General features: G+C 40.9%; 1 protein-coding gene across 1 annotated transcript in view; it reads left to right on the plus strand.

Moving 5' to 3' along the window:
* Positions 1-18624, plus strand: part of RASA2 (RAS p21 protein activator 2) — a 104241-nt gene extending 85617 nt beyond the window's left edge. The window contains exons 17-24 of the mRNA XM_075004370.1: positions 84-161; positions 4858-4931; positions 7502-7608; positions 11003-11085; positions 11781-11989; positions 14192-14295; positions 15303-15492; positions 16246-18624. Of these exons, the coding sequence (XP_074860471.1) occupies positions 84-161; positions 4858-4931; positions 7502-7608; positions 11003-11085; positions 11781-11989; positions 14192-14295; positions 15303-15492; positions 16246-16276 (876 nt within the window). The 3' untranslated portion in view covers positions 16277-18624. The remainder of the gene's footprint in view (positions 1-83; positions 162-4857; positions 4932-7501; positions 7609-11002; positions 11086-11780; positions 11990-14191; positions 14296-15302; positions 15493-16245) is intronic.
* The last annotated feature ends 5127 nt before the right edge of the window (positions 18625-23751 follow it).

Here is a 23751-nt window from a genome sequence, read left to right on the forward strand (position 1 = left end):
TATTATTATTCTTACTTTGATGTGTTAGTTTTATGGATCTTCTCATTTCACATAAGTTTATATGCCTGTATCTTGTTTTTTAGTCAAGTTTCAAGGAGACATTTATGTGTGAGTTTTTCAAAACATTTCAAGAAGAAAGGTTTACCGAAGCTGTTCAAAAGGTACCATTTTACTGATTCTATGGAGTTGGAAGATCTGTCTCTTTTTAATGCTTTTGAATGCAAGCCAGGGTTAATAACAAAATGCCTATGATTTTAGATTTTTCTTTTCAATACTCTGTTAGAAAACCAAATATTCGTATGTACAATCTGTTTTTAATAAATTATAAATGTGGAAAAACTGCCAGAACAAGTTTTTGGACCTATAATCCAGATCCCCTCTTGCCTGGAAGAGATAGAGCTATAGCTTGAACAGTCTAGATATTTAAATATTTAAAACAAGTACATTGTTAAATGTTAATATGTTTTTGTATTATATGGAACTTAAGCCTAAAGGTCTTAGCTACTTATGGCGATTCTTGGCTCTGCCACTGATTCACTGAGTGATATTGGACAAGTCACTTCATCTTTCTCTGAGCTTTGGTTTCCCATCTGTAAAACAGAAAAAATGTCATGTAGGTCTTTTGAGATCTGTTCATGAGACGCACTATATGAAAGATTGGTTTTCAGTTTAGTAAGTATCCACAGTAGGTCATCCATTACAAACTAAATGAAAACTAAAACTGTATAAGTGACAACTAACTTCTACCAGAAAACTAGGAAATTAAACAGCAAAACACTTTAGAAGAAAGATGAGATTGCTCTGGGAAGAGCTTGTGTCCTTCCACAATATTGACTTCAGCAAGAGTCATACTATTCAAGATTGTACCCTCATCAGAGTTCTCTCTCTAAACCAGTATCAGATTTTCACATCAGCCAGTTAATTTTCTGATGTGTATTTTTCCAAAACTGCCCACAGATAGGGACAAGCAGCATACATTGGAGGTTGGACAAACACTGGCATTTTACCACCAAACCATTTCAGCAGCCCACTATTCTGTTCATGGCTATGGCAGCAGAATGAAAAGATCTTCCAGTCTCTCCTCAAAGAATTTCATTTTGAATAACTTCCTATATCTGTATTTATGATTTGGCAGGTGGTTCACCAGACAAGCTGACTGCTTGTGGTACAACATCACAAGCAGCCTCTTGCAGGTCCCTCCCCAGGACATTTGTAAAGTAACATCCAGGTCATCAGTGCATACTTTGACCTGCCATTATGCTATCACCCAAATGGTACTATAGCCAGTATGTACATGAACTCCAAACCCTCCGCTTGTTTACTGCTTGGCAGTCACCAAGAGTGGAATGCACATATGCATATTACTCAGAGTTACTAACCTTTTGTAATTATTTTTCGAGATTTGTTGCACATGTTCATTCTACAACCCACTGTCCTCCTTCTCTATGCTGGTGCTCTCTGGAAAGAAGGAACAGAGACGGAGGAGTTTGGAGTTGGTTGAGCCCTTTATACCAGTGCAGCTATCACAAAGCAGCATGGGCACTCAAGCCCCCCTTTTGGGTACCACTGAGGGAAAAATTCCCACTAATACACAAAGAGTGGAATGGGCATATGCCACACATCTCGAAGAACAGCAGATATGAAAGATTAGTAAGTTTTTAACCCTAGGAGCATAAGGCCCATGTTCAAGCCCTTGTTGACAAAAGAATATTAGGGGCAGGAACCTCACTACCAGCTGCAGTCACCTCTGCTAATAGTGCTCCAAGATCCATGGTGCTGGCTATAGTGATATGCCAGATTTGTTTTGCTTTTCAGGGCTCCCCAGGAAGGTACAGAGCCCAGGCAAGACTTTCCTCTTGATTAAACAAACTTTTTGACCAAAAGACAGACAAATCACTTGTATTCACTGAGGGATTCCAGCTCTTCACTCCTTGGGCATTGTGTATACCCACCCTACAGAGAGAGTACCATACATAACAGTACAAGAAGAGCTCTTAACAGCAGTCTGTATAGCACCAGTGCTATTTATGCCCCATCATCCTATGTTAGGGACTACCCAACTTAACCTCTCCTGTCCCCAACTAAAAGTTAATTCTGATAGGGTGCTTAAGAACTAGAAACAAATATTGGTGTCACCTCCACCTGACTCCAAATCCGCTTTGATGGATATTTTCCCCACAGTTTAAGGACAATAATAATGGCCAAATGTGTGTTGGATATAACCTCATGGATATTCCCATAGAGTTCCTTTTCAGGGATTACTATGACGAGTACATCCTCCTTCACGAGGCAAAATCCCTCCTATAATCAGGATCAAAAGAGCATGTGCTCCTTCAGCATCAAGGGAGAGGCTTTTATTCTAAATAATTTTCTGGCACCCAAAAAGAGTGGAGGATTCAGACCCATGCTCAACCTATGATAATATTGTTTAGGCTTCATAGCAGCACAATTAAGCTTCTGCCATGACTCAGTTTATTTCCATATGGACAGATTCCAAGTCATTGGGCAACACACAGACATCCTGTTATGTACAGCCATCTGACTTAGATTTTACGTTTGTGTTGCTGTTTTGGGTCATGCAGCATCATGTATATATGTAACACTGTTCTCAAGACTCCACCTCTGCTGCCTTTGGCTGATTCAAACAGGGTAGATACCAAGCAAATGCGAGTAGTTGAGGTTTCCAGTTCTCTGGGGTATGTCAGCCCAGTTGTCAGTCATCGTGCTTTCCTTCTCATACCTCTCCACTCGAGATCAGCAAGATCAGATACCTCTTTCCAGAAACTCCACATATAACATTTGTTGAGGTACAGGAGAATGAGTCCCTGATCTTGGAATTAATGTGGTTAGGGCCAGTGCTGGTATCTCCAGAATAAATATGTGGACAAAGTTGGCACCAGGGTTTGTTGCAAGGACAAGTTCCAAGATTAGTACTACTGTGGCATGGCCTGTGGTTGCCAGTGAGAATTTTCCTGAGGGTTAGGTGGTTGTCTATAGGAGAGAACAGGCCTCTCACTTAGAGCCTCTCATAATGTAGCATCATGTCTAGTATAGGTTGTAGGTTTTTGATGATGCTCTGTGGGGCTTGAGCTGGGGGCTATAGGTAATAATGACAAGTGGTGTTCTGTTATTGACTTTGGGCCTATTTTGAAGTAGTTGGTTTCTGGGTATTCATCTGGCTTTGTCAATTTTTTTTTAAACTTCTTCTGGTGGGTAATTAAGTTTTACAAATGTTAGGTAGAGATATTTAAGTTCTTGGTGTCTGTCAGTACGATCAGAGTAGGTGTGATTGTATCTAAAGGCTTGACTATAAATGATGGATCATGTGGCGTGTGCTGGATGGAACCTGGAGGCACACAGGTGAATGTAGCAGTCAGTGGGTTTCTGGTGGAGGGTGATATTGATCTGGCCATCAGTATTTGTATTGTGGTGCAGGAAATTTATCTCTCGTGTGGAATGGTTAAGGCTGAGATTGATGGTAGGTTGCAGGTTGTTAAAATACCTGTGAAATTCTTCAAGTTTCTTTTCCATGGGTCCAAATGATAAAGAGGTCATCAATGTAGCATAAGTAAAAGAGGTCTAATAGGGTATGAATGCTGAGGCATTGTTGTCCTAAGTCAGCCATAAAAATGTTAGCATACTGTGGGGCCATGCAGGTGCCCATAGCAGTGCTGCTAATCTGGAGGTATATAGTGTCCCCAAATTGGAAATAATTGAGGTGAAAACAAAATTACATAGGTCAGCCACCAGACTTGCCATGGTAACATCAGAGATGGTGTTCCTGATTGCTTGTAGTCCATCTTCATGTGGAATATTGGTGTAGAGAGCTTCTGTATCCATGGTGGCAAGGATGGTGTTGTCAGGAAGGTTTCTGATGTTTTGTAACTTCCTCAGGATGTTAATGGTATCTCAGAGGTAGCTAGGAGTGCTTGTGGCGTAAGGTTTGAGGAGAGAGTCTACATATAGCTGGATAATCCGGTAGTAAGGATGCCAGCACCCGAAATGATAGGGTATCTGGGGTTTCCAGGTTTGTGGATTTTTGGAAGCAAATAGAATAATCCAGGTCGGGGCTCCAAAGAAGTGTCTGTGTGAATTTGGTCCCAAGTGGAGGCAGGGAGTTCCTTAAGAAGATGGTGTAGTTTGTTTTGGAATTCTAAAGTGGAATTAGAGGAAAGAGGTCTGTTAGTGTGCACCTAATTTATCTAATAGCATACGTGGGGGAGACTTGGACCAAGGTCATCTCATATAACACACACAGTTCTTCTGAGCTGTTCTAATTAATTCCTCTTTCAGCTGCACCTAAAACAGTGAATGACAGTGGGCTGTACGCAGATAGTTCCTCGAGACTATTGCTAGCTCCAGAATCAGTGTTAAGACTGTGTGGGCAATCTCCATGTCCTACTTTTAGATATTCTAGCTTTGTTGAGCTTAACGCTCGAGAAATGTCCGAGCTAGCAGTTCCCAGCTTTAACTCTTGTATTAGCAAAGATTTTTGTCATTTAACTTTTATATATTTGTATATTGCATATACACATATAGCCCAAGATGTTAAAAATGAGCCTAAAAGTAGGTCCCTAACCTAATAAATGTCCTAACTTTAAAAATTAGTGAGCAATCAGTAGCTCATATAGGCTTTTGAAATTTTGTGTGCAGTTGAAAATTCTGATTGTAATCTTCATAAATGGTTTTTATGTCACTGTTCTTTTAAAACTTAACTCCATACGGTTAACCCTTAGGTATTGTCTTGTTTATCAAATTATTTGTGTACTGCAATAAATGTTTTTTGTATGAGAAACATTGTGGATTTGGGCAATTTTTATTCTTTCCAAACATAACACTTCTCCTTGTTCTCTTTAGTTTTTAGATGAAGTATCGTCAACTGAAAGTAAAGAGCCCAGTGGTATGAGTGAACCAGTACATCTAAAAGAAGGGTAATTGAAGTATAAAGTTCTGTCCGTTATACAAGCCGTTTTATAAAGAAAGCATTGTCGATGCAAGGGCAGTTTTGCATATCCATTTTGTAATATGTAGACGCAGCAAATCTATCAATGTTACCCCTGTTTAATTTCAATAAATTACTTTATAAAACATTCAATAATTGGAAAAAATTTATTGATGTGTCTTAATTATGCTATTTATGACATTTTTGAAAATATGTCCTTAGATTAGTAACATTTGGCTTATAGAATTAACTTTCAGCCTAGATTTTTTTATAGCTCACCTCACTTGTTTTAGAAATCTTAGTATTTAATTTTTTCAACATCTCTCTGCATTTCTGATGGAATGTAATCCATGCCCTCTGTGGCAGATTTAATAAATGTTAACATATTTCAGAATTCCATAACCTGCTGTTAAAATGACTTCATATGTTCTGCCTGTTGAGCTCTGACAGATGAAAAGAGCAGAAAAATAATTCCCATAATTAGGGTGTATGAAACATATGAAAATTTTTCATTCTTAATGAATCGGAATATTTGAAAAACTTGTGTGGCAGAGATGGATAATGGTAAAGTAAAAATGTTTTTTTTTTCCCCTCTGCCCATAAACTCCCTTGAGTTCATCTATTTAGAAACTATTCCTGAGTGTGCATTCCAAAAAAAAAACAAAAAAATTAGTTTATATCTGGGAAGCAAATTTTTAACAATGGAATCAGCCTCTACAGAACAATAACTTCTGGCACACACTTCTTCCCAGATCTGAGAGGTAAATTGCCAAATTTATTTAATGTGGCATATGTTGTTCTTTTTGCCTGCCAAAACGTGAAGGGCACTTCTTGTTCCCAAAACATACTGAATAGAAATGAGAAAGACAGTAGACAAGCTGCAGTAGACAAATCAACAAACATCCTGATTCACAATCCTTTTCAATGCTAGGGAATGTATCCATTGCTGAAAATATGTGCAACTGAAGCAATATTGAATGCGATTTTGTTCTGCTGTGCACTTGCTGTTAAACCATATTGAATATCGGTTCAATTGCACCTGTCTCCTAAGCTCGACAAAGCTATATAGTCTGATAAAGGAGGAGGAAAGGAGAGCATTTCGTATTTGATTGAACATCATCATTTTGGTAAAATGCAGATCTCCAGAGGTATGCGTGAAGGCCCAGTCCTGAGTTGGATTTTGATTGTCTAGCACTCCTAGCTATTAAGGAACCTCTTGACTAAGTTGCTGTAAGAGAGGAAGTCATAAGATCTATTTTGTGAACCTAGATTTTTTTCATGTTTTCATAGGTCCCTCACCAAAGGCTTTTATGTCAATTAAGTTGTCATGGGGTAAGAGGGAAGATCCTTTCATGGATTGAGAACTGGTTAAAAGACAAGAAGGGGAGTAGGAATAAATGGCAAATTTTCAGAATGGAGAGGGGTAACTAGTGGTGTGTTCCCCAAGGGTCAGTCCTAGGACCAATCCCTTTGAACTTTGATAAATGATCTGGTGAAAGGTGTAAATTGTAAGGTGTCATATTTTGTAGACGACACGAAACTGTAAAAGATAGACCAAAGCGGACTGTGAAGAACTTCAAAAGGATCTCACAAAACTGAGTGATTGGGCAACAAAATAGCAAATGAAATTTAATGTGGAATAAATGTAAAGTAATGCACATTGGGGAAAAAATAACCCCCACTATACAAACAGTATGATGGGGGCTAATTTAGCTACAACTCATCAGGAAAGAGATCTTAGAGTCATTGTGGATAGTGCTATGAAAACATCCATGCAGTGTGCAGCAGCAGTCAAAAAAGCAAACAGAAATTTAGGAATAATTAAAAAAGGGGTAGAGAATAAGATGGAGAATAGTTTATTGCCCTTACATAAAACCATGGTATGCCTGTGTCTTGAATACTGCATACAGATGGGGTCTCCTCCTCTCAAAAAAGATATAGTCGCATTAGAAGAGCTTAAAAAAAGGGCAACTAAAATAATCAGAGGTTTGGAACAGGTCCCATATGAAGAGAAATTAAAGAGATATAGAAAAGAGGAGACTAAGGGGGATATGACAGAGGTATAATTGAGTGGTGTGGAAAAAATGAACAAGGAAAAATTACTTTCTTGTTCCATAATGTCAGAGCTAGAGGACATCAAATGAAATTAATGGGCAGCAGGTTTAAAACAAATAAAAGGATGTTCTTCACACAGCACACAGTCAACCTGTGGAACTCTTTACTAGAGGAGGCTGTGAAGGCTAGGACTATAACAAGATTTTAAAAAGAGAGAGATAAATTCATGGAGGTTAGGTCAATTAATGGCTATTAGCCAGGATGAGTAAGGAATGGTGTCCCTTGCCTCTGTTGGTCGGAAGCTGGAGAATGGATGTCAGGAGAGAGATCAGATCCCTTGATTGCTGCCTGTTTGGTCCACTCCCTCTGGGCCACCTGGCATTAGCCACTGTCGGCAGACAGGATACTGGGCTGGATGGACTTTTCATCTGACCCAGGATGGCCATTCTTATGTTCTTTAGTAGGTGAGCATTTATGTATTAATAATGTGTTTTCTCTTTTCAGTGAAATGTATAAAAGAGCTCAGGGAAGAACTCGGATTGGTAAAAAGAATTTCAAGAAACGATGGTTCTGCCTAACGAGTAGAGAGCTTACTTACCACAAGCAACCAGGTAAACCTTAAGCTATTTTTTGGTAATGTTGATTTTTCTTGAACATTGCTTATGTAATTGTTTTAAGAAATGGTAAATGTGTGTCACATTCATTGTGATTTTTTAACATCATGATCGTGTTCTTAATTACTGTAATGATAACAAACCCGAACAATTGTCAATATCTGGCTCTTTCTGAAAGATTCTTAGCCATGTTTCTCAGTTGCATCCAGTTCTTAATCCTGTTTTGTGGAGGGAGGGAGGGATTGTTTGTTAGCCACAAATCTGCTTTTTCCCCATCTTGTATATACTGTTGTTCTACCTTGCATGCAAAACACTTCCCAGCTGAGCTGCAGAAATCCTGGAGGATTTATTCCATAATTCTACCCTTTTGGATTTTGCAGAACCAGCAGAACTATCAGGGAACATTGGTGTGTTCTTATAGTTTCCAGTGCAGTTTTAGGTAGCGTAAAACATGTGCTGGGGACTAAAAGTTTCCTGGAATATACTGTGTTAATCACAAAGTTAGCTTTTAAGACTGCTTTATAGACTATTATGTGTTTAGAGAATCACAAGTAAGAAAGGTCTCTAGAGCAATCCATTTCTTCATCTCATAGGACTGTCCTTCAGCATTTTCACTATTTAAGCAAGTTATCTGTTCAGCAAAATCCAGACTTTGAGAATCTTCTGTTCATGAGCTGCAGAACTGAATTTTGATTTGGGAATCAAGCCAGCCTGGTTTTGTTATTGACAACAAAATGTTGATTTCTGCCATTATACTTTCTGCCTAGCTATCAAAGAGAATTCAGTTACTTGTGTAATACTGTGAAGGCAGTATCTATAGGTGACAGAACTATGACATATATACGTTTTTCAAGGGCACTTAGAAACACACTGACAGACGTGACTATAGTTGTCAGTTACCAAGACAGTTTTTATCTTCTAAATTGTTACTTGTACCCATTACATTAGAGGTAGGGAACCATTTTTGGGTCGGGGACACTGACCCTTACACACATCAGGTGGGGCTCACACAAGTATGGTCCTCAACTGAAAAGCAGACAAAACATAGACATTCTCCTCATTTCCCATGCACACCAGCAGTAGAGCTGCTCTACCCCCACATGCCCCCAGCAGAGCTAATGGGCCAGATCCAGCGCTGACTTGCTAATTCAGCCCACAAAACCCGGAGCTCCCCATTACCCATCCCACTATGGCTGGATGCTGGAGTGGGGAACCCCAAGCTTCAGGGTCTGGATCCAAGTAAGCCTCACTCTGTATCTGAACTGCAGGGCAAGAGTTCCCCATCCCATTGCATCCATTTAGTGGTGCCTGGCTGAAGTTGCAAGCAACATGAAATAGGATTTCATACTTAGCTGGGAGCTACATTCCATGTTTGTGTCTCTGTTTATGTGTTACTCCAGGCCTGCCAGTGTGGGGGCAAGAGGGAACAAAGGGTGCAACTGCCCCAGGGCTTGGCAATTCAAAAGGTCCCAGGACTCCCAGCCACTGCTACGATGGCAGTGGCAGCAACTGAAACCCCAGGCCCTTTAAATCACTACCAGAGACCCGGGTGGAGCTAAGGCTGGCTGGGAGTGGGGTGTGGCACAGTCTGGGTAGTGCTGTACCCATCGCCCCACCCCTTCAGGGAGTGTGGAGTTGTTCTCCTCTAGCCCAGGGGCCCAGCTATTCATTCACAGGATGCAAGGATAAGGATTTCATTCATATTATCCTGATTGACACTTTGCCCTTTAAGTGAAAGAATTGCTATGCCTACACAACAGCGTTTTTTTTTTTAATCATCCATTCTGAAGTAGCTTATTTCAAAATCTAACAGCTACACACAAGAATACATTTTGAAATAGCATCTTATCTATTTCAAAATACCATGTCTGGACACAGGGCCAGTTTCGAAACAGCCATTGGAAGCCATTATGGCTTATTTCGAAATGCAGTGAAACCCCGCTTATCTAACATAATTGGGACTGACTGATGGTCAGATACCCAAAAATATTAGATAAGCTGGGGTGGGGTGGGAGCTCTTGGAGTGGGAGACCAGAGAGGGCAGCTGCCTGGTCCCCTTCTGAAATGATGGTGGCTGGCTCCCTGGGGCAGGCTGCGGGATGCTGGCTGCTGCAGAGTGGCTCCCCAGTGCTGGCTCCCTGATCAGACTCAGTGGGTCCCCAGCACTGACCCTGGGGAGGATAGCTGTGGTGGCCAGGGCATGGAGGCCCAGCCATCCCAGCCTGGCAGCACCAGCTGACCTCGAGGTGCAGAGTCCCTGCAGCTGGGAATGGGGCCCCAGGGTGCAGAGTTGTTGCTGGCCTTGAGGTGCGGAGCCCCCACAGTTGGAGCACGGAGCTGGCCTCAGATGGGGAGAGGGTGGGCTGCTGGGTACCCCTAGCCAGCTCCCTGGGCAGGCAGCCGTCAGCAGATCCAGGGCACAGAGCCCTAGTGGGCTGGGTGGACTGCTAGCTGTCCTGGGCCATCTCCCCTGGCCACTCCCTGGACAGGCAGGCAGCTGTCCCAGCCCAGGTGGGGAGATGTTGCTATTCCTTGTGGGGCTGCTGGCTACCCAGGGCATATTGCTGGCTGCACAGTGCTGGGGGAGATTATCCAACCCCCCTGGTTAAAACAGCATTGGATAACCGGGGGTCAGATAATCAGGGTTTGCCTGTAGCTTTATTCCGTGTCTTAAGAGCACGTATTCTGAAATAGGCCTTATTTCTCCTGTAATGAGGTTTATGAAATTTGAAATAATGCACCCTCTATTTCAAATTTATTTCAAAATAATGTGTGCATAGTGTAGATGCTCGCAAAGTTATTTCAGAATAACAGCTGTTAGTTTGAAATAACTGTTGTGTAGACGTAGCCTTAGTGTCCTGGAGAATTTGTAGCTTTTTCATCTTGAATCTTCCTTCACTTATAGTTGTCTTATAGTACGTGTAGGCATGCTCATTTAATCAACACATTTAATAGTGTTGAATTTCCAAAGGACCTGATATCAAAAAAGTCTTAGTTTCCTACAGAAGGAGGCTTTCTCACTGCTATTCTGCTATTGTATAATGGCATGTGATGAGATTTGGTCTCTGTGGATTACAGTTCAACTTCTCGCTTCAGTAAAAGAACAGTGAACATGCTTCTTCATCCTGCTTCCTATGTACTGTTTACTAATTTATGCAGCTCTAGAAAGATATGAAAAACAAATGTGTTTTGCCTTTCATAATGTCTGTTTTGGGCCTTGTTTCTGAGCCCTTCATTATCATATCACTAGTGTTGAATCTTTTGATTAATTTTCTCTTTGTCAACAATGGGGATACATAGCTGTGAAATTTCAACTTGTAGTATCAATGATCCAGGAAAATGATTGGTAGTCTGTTGATTCACATTGTCATTCATTCACAAATTTATACAGACAAAGAACCAATTTACACCATTCCAATCAAAAACATCCTCACTGTGGAGAAGCTTGAGGAGAGCGCCTTCAATAAGAAAAATGTGAGTCAGATGTAGCTTTTGAAATAATAAAAAAAAAAAAAAATAAATTCCTGACCAGTTCTTGAAGACACTGAGATGTCCTGATCGGAAAGTTCAGTTTATGTTGTCACACTGTTAGTAAATATTTTAACAAAAATTCTTTGTTGGTTTAGGGGAAAAAACTGTATGCAGCATGGGCTAGTGGTTAGAACCTGGGACCAGCTCTCTCTCACTCTGCAACTTGAGGAAAACTACTTAATTGTTGTGCCTCAGTTGACCTATTTGTAAAATTAAGATACTGGCTCATCTTTATACTTACATGGAACTCTTAAGCCAAAACATGACTGGTATTAATCATACTGGATGTTTTATCGTTGTTAAAAGATGATACTGTCAAACCTTATGACTACTATTGATAACTTTATGGAATAATCCTGTCACTTTAGATTTAAATTCCTTTTTTTTTTTTTTTTTTGCCCTGACCTCTCCCGCAAACTAACATTCTTTTGTCATTATTTGAGTCCTTTTAGATCATGAAACCATAGCTGTTCTGGGGGCAGGGGTGAGAAGTAAGGGGCTCTGGAGGGTTCTGGTGTTTTTGTTTTGATATGGATGCTGGCTCTGTGGTGATGCTGAAGGAAATGCTTTGAGTTGCTCAGTATGTCTGCTCTATCACTGAATAGAATTTTTGCTGAATAAAACACTTTCATCCACAGATGTTTCAAGTGATTTATGGAGAGAAGCCACTCTATATTCAGGCAAATAACTGTGTGGAAGCTAGTGAATGGATAGAAGCTCTCTGTAGAGTGAGCAGGTGTAACCAGAGGAGACTGAGTGTTTATCATCCATCTGCTTTTCTGAATGGGAACTGGCTTTGCTGCAAGGCCACAAGTGAAAGCACAAAGGGCTGCACTCCATGTACTGCGTAAGTTGTTTCTGAAATAAAACATATTCTACAATAACCTCCTAACAGCTTAAGCTTCTAGTTTCAGATTTTCTTTCTTGAGTTAGCTTGATGCTTCTCTCCTAGTTAATAAAACACCATAGCAATGATGCTGTATCAGTATACAATATTTTATTTTGCTAAGCATGTTATTTCATCTAATATCATTCCAAAATCCATAAAAGGCAGTGTAGCTTGTAAATGAGAAATATCACAAGTGATTGATTTTGCTCTATAGAATGATACGTATTGTAGCTGAAGATCCTTCTAGTCAGAACATTGATTGATTGTTGGATTACCTTGCCCACCAGTCTAATAGAAGCAGTATTTTTTAGAACCAAATGGCTTCTTCAGTCTTCACATTCCCCATACATATGAAAACAAAAAGCAGTCAAGTAGCACTTTAAAGACTACCTAGTAAATTATTTTGCTAGTCTTCAAAGTGCTACTTTACTGCTTTTTGTTTTGATAGTATATAGACTAGCACGGCTCCGTCTCTGTTCCCATAAATATGAGAATATATCTCAGTTCCGCTCCTGCTGCTAGAGAAAATGGCTTCTTTCAGTGGACCCTTCGAATTTTTGATGGCTGCTGTCTCTTCCCTCCCCATGCTGAAGTGCTGTTCAGTAATTGGCAATCATTAGTCATCTGATGAATCTGCTTTGCGCACCTCTCGCAGCACAAAGAATCCTTCAAGCTGGTTTAACCAGTTATGCGGAAATTTCCCTGTCCACCCAGAATGAGAAGAAGGCATATTGAGAAAGAGATATAGCCAGTATTGCTTATCACTGGCTAACCCTGGGTCGTGCAACTGCTCATTTTGGGTTATTAGCAGCTGTTGAAAATTGGAGCAGATCTGAGGCCTCTCTAGTTTGATCAAATGCAGGATCCAAGTTAGGGTGCACAGAGATGACAAAGATCCAGAGAACTGTTTGCTTACTTGTAGCTGATGATTCAACCACATTTGTGTTACTTTGCTGTGCTTTCCACTTTTCCTTTACCTTGTCACTTTTCACTTTACCTTTTCACCCAGTATTCTACCAGCTGTACTATAGTGATTTTCTTTAAAACTACTGTACCTGAAGAAGAAGACATGCAATGGAATCTTACAATCTGTCTGCCGTTTTGACAAAATTATTAGTCTGCTACTTAATTTTGTTAGGCTTCTGCTTTATTTTTTTTAAAGTATGATTTTGCATTGTAAGGGAAATTTCTTTAATAGATTGTATGCCACCCTTAGTGTCTAATCCAATCAACCTTATTAAATCATCTAGTTCTCTCCTGACTTCTGGAAGATAAAACCATATAGGATATTTTAAAATAGTTTTTCAGTTAATCACAATTGATTCACAACATAGGATTTCCAGCAGCTCAAATAAAGATCACTTTTTAAGATTGTTCACTTTCATTTCTTTATTCCAAAAAATATTCTATTATACTACAGGTTAAACCTCTCTAACCTGGCACCCTGAGTACCTGACCAGTGCCAGACAAGAGAATTTGCTAGACGAGGAGAGATCAATATTGTCTAGCAGCATTACCAACACTTCCACTGCTTACTGAGCTCTTAGCAGACATTTAGGGGTAAATTACAGCTAAATAATAGGTCAGAACACTGAGAGCCAGGATTCGTGACTGAAAACAAACTTTATGGGACCACGTGAAATTTGGACGCATCCATGATAAATGATCCTCTGGATAACTAAAATAGTTCCGGATAAGGATGTTGCTGGATGAGAGTTCCGTATTAGAGAGGTGCAACCTGTACTTTAAATAATGCATCTCCCTCTTAGTGTCTGTGCCCTGCAAATATAGCAGGGACTATTAAAGCTGGGCATTCTTTCCCCATTGTACTTAAACTTATTGCAGCATTTGAGTTATTTTCCACTGGGAGGGCTGTATGACAAATTCTGCTATACAAGTCCATATGTAGTAACAATATACTGTCTTCTACTTTTAATTTGTGTGAACTCATATTTTTTGCATCCATATAAAATTTATTAACCTGTTAAATCTTGAAACATGGTTTGAACATGTGGCGTTCTATCTATGTGAATGACTGGCATTATGAATAGATTAATATTGAAATTCATTCAGCTCTTGTTTGAGTCAGGCTCTCAAGGAGAATGGCTTGCAATATTTACTATCTATATCTTCGCCTAACTGTTTTTATTTTGGTTGTAGAGGTGTTCCTGCTGATGTTCAAATTGAGATTGATGGGGATAGAGAAACTGAAAGAACTTACTCACTTTTTGCTATCAACATGCCTAAACTGCAAAAGATGCAAGGTATCTGAATACTAATTCAATGAAGTTACACTTATACTGGCAGGGACTACAAGACAAGTACTATCAATAAGACGGATAGTGCCATGTTAATGTTTTGTATTTTCATTTTAATTTTATATAAAATCATACACACTTTTTACTTAAAATTTATTATTGCTGTATGATCAAATCATTCCTGTTCAGCAGTTTGAGTGTGGTCTCTTCTGAACATGCACATATAACTCCTGTTAATGTGCTAAGTGGAGTTCTATGCAAATTAAGAAGAGGTTACATAAAACAATTTCTGTGCAGTGAGAAGAGAGAATACCACACTCCCTTACACCTAGAACCCCTTGGTCCTTTGCTACTGCTCTATATTAATGCTGAGCAAAAGAATCTTTGGTGGGATCACTAGAAATGCATCAGTTTTATGGCAGCATTCCTGGTAGTCATCCTGTTGATGGGAGTCCAATATGTAAAATAAAACCCATTTGAGAATTAGGTGCATTAACAGGTAACTTGTAAGCCTCACTAAATGGATGAGGCTCACATATTATGGTTAACTGCTGGGGCTGCTCCGTGGATCCTGCCGTGGGCAAGGGCACTCCAATGTTGGGCAAAGCAGCCCTCATCCGCAGTGGGCCTGGCCCAGGAGGGCTGTAGGTAATTGCATTCCAGCCTGGCCAAAGCAGCCGCCATGCACGGCAGGAGGGAAGCCTCTCCAGCCCATCTGGCCTAGAGCACCCCTCCCCCTCCCTGTTTGATCTGTTACCTGGTTAAACTTAACATTTAACCAGTTAACTAATTAAGTGGGATTTTACATCCTTATTGAGAATGAACTTACAAAACTAAACCAGGTTGCCCACAATATCCAGTTAATACCATTTTACTTCTTTGCTTAGTCTATTTTATAAGTTAAAAAGTAACTCCATATCTGAAAACTTTGGAATCCATGCTTGTAAAAGAGATGAGTTAGCACTGTTTAAGTAGAAAACAATATAACTTTTTATGTGTGGTGGTATTTGTAGAGGCGTGTGGAAGTATTGCAGTCTACCAAGGTCCACAGAAAGAACCAGATGACTATTCTAATTTCACTATTGAGGACTCAGTAGCAACTTTCCAAACTCTTCAACAAATAATAGCCATAGTAGAAAAGCTGAATGAGCCTCATGAAAAATATCGGAAGAAAAGATCATTGAGTGCTAAATATGGCAGTGAGTAAGTATCCTCCATAATTCCAGCCTTCTAGTATGTACGTTAGAAAAAAAAGGTGTGTTTCTAAAGGGGTAGGAACAGCTGAACACCTTCTGATGATAGCTGTTGAGTTCAAACTCAAGACAGGGATTCTTTCCTTCAGTGTTTGCATGGTGTGCACCACAATGGAGCTCCAATCCCAACTGGATATTTGGGGGTTATCTTAAATGTTTTTCTACTGTTGATGCATAAATCAGGTATTTAGACTAAATGACTCATCACTAGATTATTATGGCACCTCTTTGGACATAATAACATTCCCCAGAAGTACTGCTCCTGAAGTAGGATTCTTAGGGAGCCAAATCAGCCAACATTTCCCCTACTAAAAGTAATACAACGATTGGTGTCAACCCCTGTCACCTTGATGTACCATTTCCCATGGTAAAAGGTAGTTTACATCAGTAGTCAAGCTAGTCTAGAACTTGAGAATTAACTGTCTCTGATGAATACTCATACTTTGTTCAAGGGATTTTTTCTTCTTTGTATAAAGAAGACACAAATTATAAAAGAGTGAGACCTCCTAACACTGGTTTTCTGTTTGACATGCTTCCATGTGATACATAGCACATCAAGACTTCAGCAAACAATGAGACTACTTGGCAAGCTCTAGAAATTATGTAGAAAATACATCTTTATGTTTTAAAATAAACTGAAGTTATATTATTAGAAAGCAGCTATTTTTCCGTTAAAATACTCACATGCAGTTTTATTTTCCAGAGAAAATCCAATTGTTGGAAAAGTTTCCTAACAAAAGTAAACTGTGGCTTCTGTGGATTTTTGAAGAAACTGGAAGTGTGCGTTTTTTGGTGGTTTTTTTTACTTTTTTTTATTCATGAACACTTGTCCAAAGTATTTAAGAAATACTACCTTGTTTTCACAATCTATTTAATATTTAATAGAGAAAAGTATCTGTTTGGGAAACTAATTATAAGGTTTATTCCTATTTTGATGAAGAACTTGAAGCTCCATGTTTTTGAAGTATCAGATGTGAGTAAATCTAAATATTTTGCAATTGCTTTTTTTTCCTTGGAACTTCCTAAAGGAGTAAGCGTTCTCAAGGAGGAAAATCAACACCAGTTGTTGATTGGATTACATCTGTCAATATAGTGGACTCACCTTTAATCCACCATTAGTGCCTGCTGTGCTGACGGTCTTGCAGTGGAAATCCCAATGTTTGGTGACGCACAAGGATCTGAACTTTCACATTCAGTGCATGACTTCTTTCCCTTCCTTTGTCAAACTATACATTCTGTCAGGACTCCAAGGTAACTAGAACTGAAGTCTTGTAAAATCCTGCAGTGTGTTCTGTGGACTGAAGACACCTATGTTGGTTATATTTTTATTTTAAAAAATTACTTAAGAAGGAGAAATCAGGGAATCTCTTGCTAGATTGTACCTCTTGTTTACATTTGGGGTGAGCAATGGATGGAGTGACGTAAGACCACAGTGTGTTGTTGTTCTGTAAAAAGTCAGGTACTAATTTTCCTTGATTAAAAACAATGCAAATTAGAAACACTTCTTCCTACAAGGGAGAAGAACGCAGATGTGACAACACTGTGGCTGGACACTGTTCACGTCACATCTTCCCATCTAGCATTTTTTGAAAACAACAAATTGGCACATTTAGGACCAGCTCACCTCTCATTACAGCTAAATTAAATAATTTCTCTAGAATAATCACTCCAAGCACTTTAGATATCTGGACTGCCCCAGATTATATTTTTAGATACTTTGTAGTATCTAATCTTTATGATCAGTTGAATGATCAGTGCTATTATATGTTAAAATAATGCTTTATGGCCATTTTTAATTTCTAGTTATGGGTGGGGGGTTGTCAGATGAAACAAATGTGAACTGGCATTTGTGACTTTAGAAGGTTTGATTCTTGCTCTCTTCATCTGAGAATTTAAATGTATGTTGACAATATGTCTGTATATAGTCAATAGAAGCCAGGTAACACTTTGGAGAAGAGAAGGCTAAACTTTCTTCACCAGTATTATATAGTTTGTTGTACTTGGTAAAGTAAAATAAAACACGCTGTGTACAGGTAATACTTCATTTCTGGAGCATTTGCTGTTTTTATAATCATTATTTGTCCCAGGCATAGCTGAGAATGTAATTCGTTAGTATGAATGTAGATCCACAGTGTTTACAAAACTATAAGCTGTTTTAAATATTATTGGAGGGTGCCTTCTTCTGCTAAAATCCATACCAGTTGGTACCACAGGATTGCAATCACTGTTGAAACTAATGTGACTTTTCTATTAGAACAATCACTTTTTAATATTAAAGCAGCTGATTGAAAGCACTTGGGATTTGATACCAATATTTTCAACATCACAATCATTTACTGCTACTGGTCTTTTTACCTACAAATTTAGTCCTGTTTTTGTGTTACTTACTATTGTGGTATTCTTAAAGGAATTTTAGTTGCCTTCAATGTGGGTTAGCAAAAAATTAAATTCATTATTGGCTCCCAAAAATGTATTCTGTCAAGGTCAAGTTGACCTACTTGATTTGCCAAAGAAACAAGTTCTGCTAGATTTGAACAGCACTAATATGTGTCAGAATTAAATTTTGCTATTTATTGTGACCCGTCTTATTACAAAATGTGTTAACATCTATTTCTTGAAGCCTGTTTCTGTCATTTAACAGCAAAGTTAAATGTATTACAAGTTTAAATCTTATATTATTGTAAGAAAAAAAATTGAAAATACATGCACTTTTTATTTGCTTTGATGGTACTAGACTATATAAAAAAGGACAGCTAGGCCTTTAAGATCAGAGGCCTTTACAGTGTAATTTGTCATTTTAGGATATGTTTAAAAATGCAGTAGGTACTCTAGAATTAAATTAGGTGCAACTAAGATGATTAATAATAAAGTTGCTTTCACTTCGATTAGCCTAGACTAGACATGAAAACATTGCTCAGTAGTTAGTTTTATTTGGACTGTAAATTCTTTTTAATGTAGTTTTAATTTGTGTATGATGTATTGTTGAAAGTGTATTTTTATTTAAATTTATTTTCTTATAAAATATTAAAAACTTTTGTAACATTGCTTCAGAACAACTCACAAATAAATGATGACAAATGGATTCAGGCTATGTATTTGCTCTGAGACCTGATCTTAAAAATTGTTGGTGGGTTGATTGCATAGTGAAGTAGATGGTACGAAAGAGTTCCTTCTTCTTACAGAAACAGTATGAAATGAACTTCAGTAATCCTATATGGTTATCTCATAAATTGTTCATTTCTGATTTAGGATTGCTCAGTGCAGAGAAAAACACTGCGTGCAGGCAGGGTGACCCTGGGTACTCAGGCCCTCGGCCAGCTGGGCGAAGGCAGCTATTCTCCACCATTTGCTTCCCATCACCTGGAGCACCTCCTCCTGCCAGAGTCCCAGCAGATCCGGGATCTTGTGCTTGGTCCAGGGGCATGCTCCCCCCCCTCCCGCCCCCAAGCTGGACCCTTGGGAGCCCTAGGTGCACTCAGAGGGAGGGCCCTGGGGCTCCTCGCATGACTGGCTGGTGGCAGTCGCAAGCAGGGGGCTGCTGAGGGTCACAATGAGGTGTGCAGGGGCAGCACATGTAGTAGCTGCTGCCTGCAGACTCAGCTTTCTGCAATGGGGTTTCCTGGTCCATGCAGCTTTAAGAGCCGCTGCACACACAGACCATAGAGCCCCACAGGGGCTGGGAAGCACATCTCTGCCTAACAGCTGATCGCTGCCATGGCAGACCCCACTCTTTTGCAAAAGTGGGACACAGAGTGTCTACACACATCTTTCAAAAAAAAGACGTCAGAAGAGCGGCCTCTTCCTATTTTCTGTTTGGAAGAGCAGTTTCGATTCCTGCGGCACCTAACGTCAATTTGATCTTTGAAAGAGCACATGGTGTGTGTAGATGTGCCACACACTAGTTTCGAAAGAACAGGCTAGCCGCAGCTGAGTAGTCCTCATGCTAAAACATCACAGATTGATCTTACATAGAGTTGTGCTGATAAACACTGCCTGGATTTTTAGATAGGATTGTTTTTTATGAGTTTTTGGAACTATTTTCCTTGACAGATTTGATTAATATTACACTATGCGTAAATGTTCCAGTATTGTTTGCTCAGTTAATACACCAGTGTATAAAAACTGTAGCACTCCCCAGGATGTGCACCAGTTGGCCAAGATGCACACCCTTACATAATTGTTCTTTGATTATCCTAAAACTAACATTTCAGTAACAGCTTTGTTTCAAACAAAAATAAGCTTGAATGTTGTGTTCCTGGGTAAGAAAGCTAAGGAAGAAGGAACACAAAGCATGCCAGGTAAGAAGAGAAAATGAAAACAAAAGCCAATTCAGTTCCTGACACTGTCATTCTTGAAACGTTTCTGAAAGGCATTGTGTCTTTTTCCAAGGCGCTGTGAGTGTCATGATAAAACAGAGCTTAAGGAAATGCATACAAAAATGAAACAATTTATACAAAGATAATGATTTAAGGCAGGGCTTTTTTTCCAGCGGAATGAGTTCCGCCACCTTTTTTCCCAGCACCATTTTAAAAAGACAGCTGGGCATCTCTGAGCCGCACATAGCTCTTTAAGAAGCCACTTGCAGCTCCTGCTGCTGCTGCCGCTCTGCCTCCGGCTCCCTGCCTGCTGATGAAAGATCAGGACTTGATATAATTGGTTTAACAGCCAGCAGGAGGGATCCAGCTATTAAACCAATTAAATTTCAGTCCTGCCCCTGCTGCGCTGTACGTGAGGGGAGCCGGAGGGCTGAGGAGAGCCACGCGGCTTCGCAGAAGTGAACATGGTGGCCAGCGAAGGAGCAGGAGTACCTGGAGCTCCTTTTAAAATGTAAGTGAATCCTGGGTTTGCAAGGGAGGCACTTGTGAGGGTGAAAGCCTGGCAGTGGGTTGGGGCCATGAGGGGGGATGTTAAGTCCTGGTGGCAGGCTAGGGATGGAGGGTTAGGACTGCAGGAGGCCAGGGGGCTGCTGGCTGCAGTAGCAGCTGGGGAGCGACACACAGGGACAACAGGAAGGGAGCAGCGGCCCCGCAAGAACGCAGCTGCCTGTGGAGCATCTGTGTGTAGCGGGGAGGTGGCTGTGTCCCCTTCACATCCTGTAGCGCCCTTACTCCCCACAGCCCCTGGCACCAGCACTGCCTGTCTCCAGCCCCCTGCCTGGTGCCCTTCACCCTGTTCGCCTGGTGCCCTGAGCACAGTTCTCCCTGTTCACAGCCCACCCTGTCCCCCACCTGCTCCATGCCCGACCCACTTCCCTACCTCTGCCCCATTTGGTGCCCACAGCCCACCCTGCCCTACCTGGTTCCCTTCTGCCCTGTGCCCACAGCCTGCCCTGCCCCACGCCAGCTCCTTGCCTGTCTCTCCTGTGGCTGGTGCCCCCATCCTCTGGCCACCACTCCCAGCGCTCACCTCCTGTTTCCTGGGAGCAGGTCCCTGGCCAGACAGCCACCCTTCCCCAGCACACCCAGCTGTTGCAGGGAGTTGCTGCCTGGGCACCCTACAGGGCTGGAGTCAGAGGAGATCTGGCATGGTGTTGCAGGTGTGGGGCAGGGATGCCGCTGTGGGTTTGTGCCCAGATGCTTGCAGGGTGGGGATGTGTGTGTTTTCCAGGGCGTATTTGAGTCTGTGCTGTGTGGGGTTGGGTTGGGCGAGTGTGCGTTTTAACGTTTGTGAGTATTTTGTGTATTGGGATTGTGTGTGTGTGTGTGCATGTTTTGCATCAGGCATTATGGCTATTTTGTAAGTTGGGGTTTTGCCTGCGCGCTCGTGTGTGTAGGTAGCCTTGAGTTCTGGCACCTTTTTTCCTAGAAAAACAGCAGATTTAAGGTAAGGCCGGCAGAGTGGGAAAGAACTGCTCTGATGCTGTAACATTTCCCTAATATGCTTTTAAAGTTTTGTGTCCAAAGCATTTGGAGCTCAGGGTGGGGGATGGGCATTCTTTGAAATGGAGTTTTAAGAGTGAAATAAATTAACACAATATCCACTGACTTACAGGGTGGCCTGGTGAAGCTGAGGTACACTGTGAGGAGAGGCTATGGCAAACCAAGACTAAAGGAATAATTTTATATGTTTAGAACTGTATTGATTTTGGGGTTTTCCCTTATAGCGGAAGCACAAGTAACATAGACCTTCAGTGTCCAGTGCACTTTCCGTTCACTTCCTGTGGTGAACTGGACACCATGGTGTGGCAAAATGCTCAGCACTTGAGATCTGCATACGTGGAGCGCCCTCTGCCCACTCTGTGCATGTGCCCCACCACTTGGTGGGATAAGTGCATGGTGGAAGCAACGGCTCCTCCTACAGTTCCAACAGTCCCAGCAGCTGTGGCCAGCTGCAGCTCCGGGTGCGGGGTGAGAAACCTTACCCTTCTACTGGACACCACCGTTAGACCATTAGCAAAGGCAAACTACTTAAATAATAAACCGTAGATTACCAGCTCACTTCTATGGACTTGTCCACATTGTGCGGTTAGTACGAAATGCATAGTGATTCAGAACAAATGAGATTACTCTATACGGTGTCACTTCAGAGAAAAAATCAACCTTTGCTCCCCTTGGCTGTAAGTTCAGCTCCGCTCTTGCTGTCCTGTTGTTTGCTTCTCTTTAGCTTGAAGTGCTTCCGTAGCTGTACCTGTTTTCACTGGGTTTATCTATGAGTGGGGTTTCTTCAGGTAGTGGACCTTGATTTGTCCATTACACATGTGAACTGCATCCTTCACAGAATCACAGGGCTGGAAGGGACCTCAGGAGGTTATCTAGTCCAGCCCCCTGCTTCAAGCAGGATCAACCCCCACTAAGTCATCCCAGCCAGGATCTTGTCCAGCCGGGACTTAAAAATCTCAAGGGATGGAGAATCCACCACCTCTCTAGGCAATGCATTCCCATGCTTCACCACCCGCCTGGTAAAGTAGTTTTTCCTAATATCTAACCTACACCTTTCCCTCTTCAACTTCTGACCATTACTCCTTGTTCTGCTATCTGACACCACTGAGAACAGTTTCTCACCCTCGTTCTTAGAGCTCCCCTTCAGGAAGCTGAAGGCTGCTATTAAATCACCTCTAAGTCTTCTCTTCTGTAAACTAAACAAGCCCGAATCCCTCAGCCTATCCTCTTAGGTCCTGTGCTCCAGACCCTTAATCATTTTTGTTGCCCTTCGCTGAACCTGCTCCAGCAAATCCACATCCTTTTTATACTGGGGGCTCAAAACTGGACACAATATTCCAGATGTGGCCTCACCAGTGCCAAATAAAGAGGAACAACTACTTCTCTAGATCTGCTCGAAATGCTCCTCCTAATGCACCCCAGTATGCTGTTAGCTTTCTTGGCTACAAGGGCACACTGTTTACTCATATCCAGCCTTTCATCCACCATAACCCCTAGGTCCCTTTCCATCGTACTGCTGCAGAGCCGGTTGGTCCCCAGCCTGTAACAATGTTTGGGATTCTTCTGCCCCAGGTGCAGGACTCTACACTTCTTCTTATTGAACCGCATCAGATTTCTTTTGGCCCAGTCCTCCAATTTATCCAGGTCCCTCTGGATTCTCTCTCTACCCTCCAACATATCTATCTCTCCCCCTAGTTTTGTGTCATCCTTCAATACATGTTCAAACAGCCCTTCTCTTTGTTCATACACTTTAGGTTCTTGGTGGGTAGGATTCTTGATTACTGACTCCGGGATCTGTTTTTCATCTAACACGCCTTTTTGATCAATTCCCTTCTTCACCAACTATGTATTCTTTCAGATATTTTTCCTTGATATACTTGCTCTCTAGTAAGTCTGTAGATTTTATATCCCACTACTTCCCTTCTACAACTTTATCTGTAATATTAAAGGCTCAACATCAAGCTATTTCAGCACAGAGGAAAGATAAGAAGTACCACAAGATGAATACAATTTGTTGGGGAATAGTCAGCATGTTTTATTGTAGCAGGAAACCATGCCCCATAAATCTATCAGAATTCCTTAAGGTGGGGGATTCAACCTTGTAGACAAGTGTGATCTAATATGTATTGTGTCCTTGGACATTACAAAAGTCTTTCACAAAGTCCATCACCAATGGTACTTAATGTAAAATAAGCTGTCATGGGAGAAGACAAAATGTTTGATTAGTAACATGTCAAAAGATAAGAAACAATAGGGAGGAATAAATGATCAGTTTTTAGAATGAAAAGAATTAAATAGTGGTGTCTCCCTGGGGTCTGTAATGGGATCAT

The sequence above is a fragment of the Carettochelys insculpta genome, chromosome 10 (assembly GCF_033958435.1).
Source record: "Carettochelys insculpta isolate YL-2023 chromosome 10, ASM3395843v1, whole genome shotgun sequence".
Classification (NCBI taxonomy): domain Eukaryota; kingdom Metazoa; phylum Chordata; order Testudines; family Carettochelyidae; genus Carettochelys; species Carettochelys insculpta.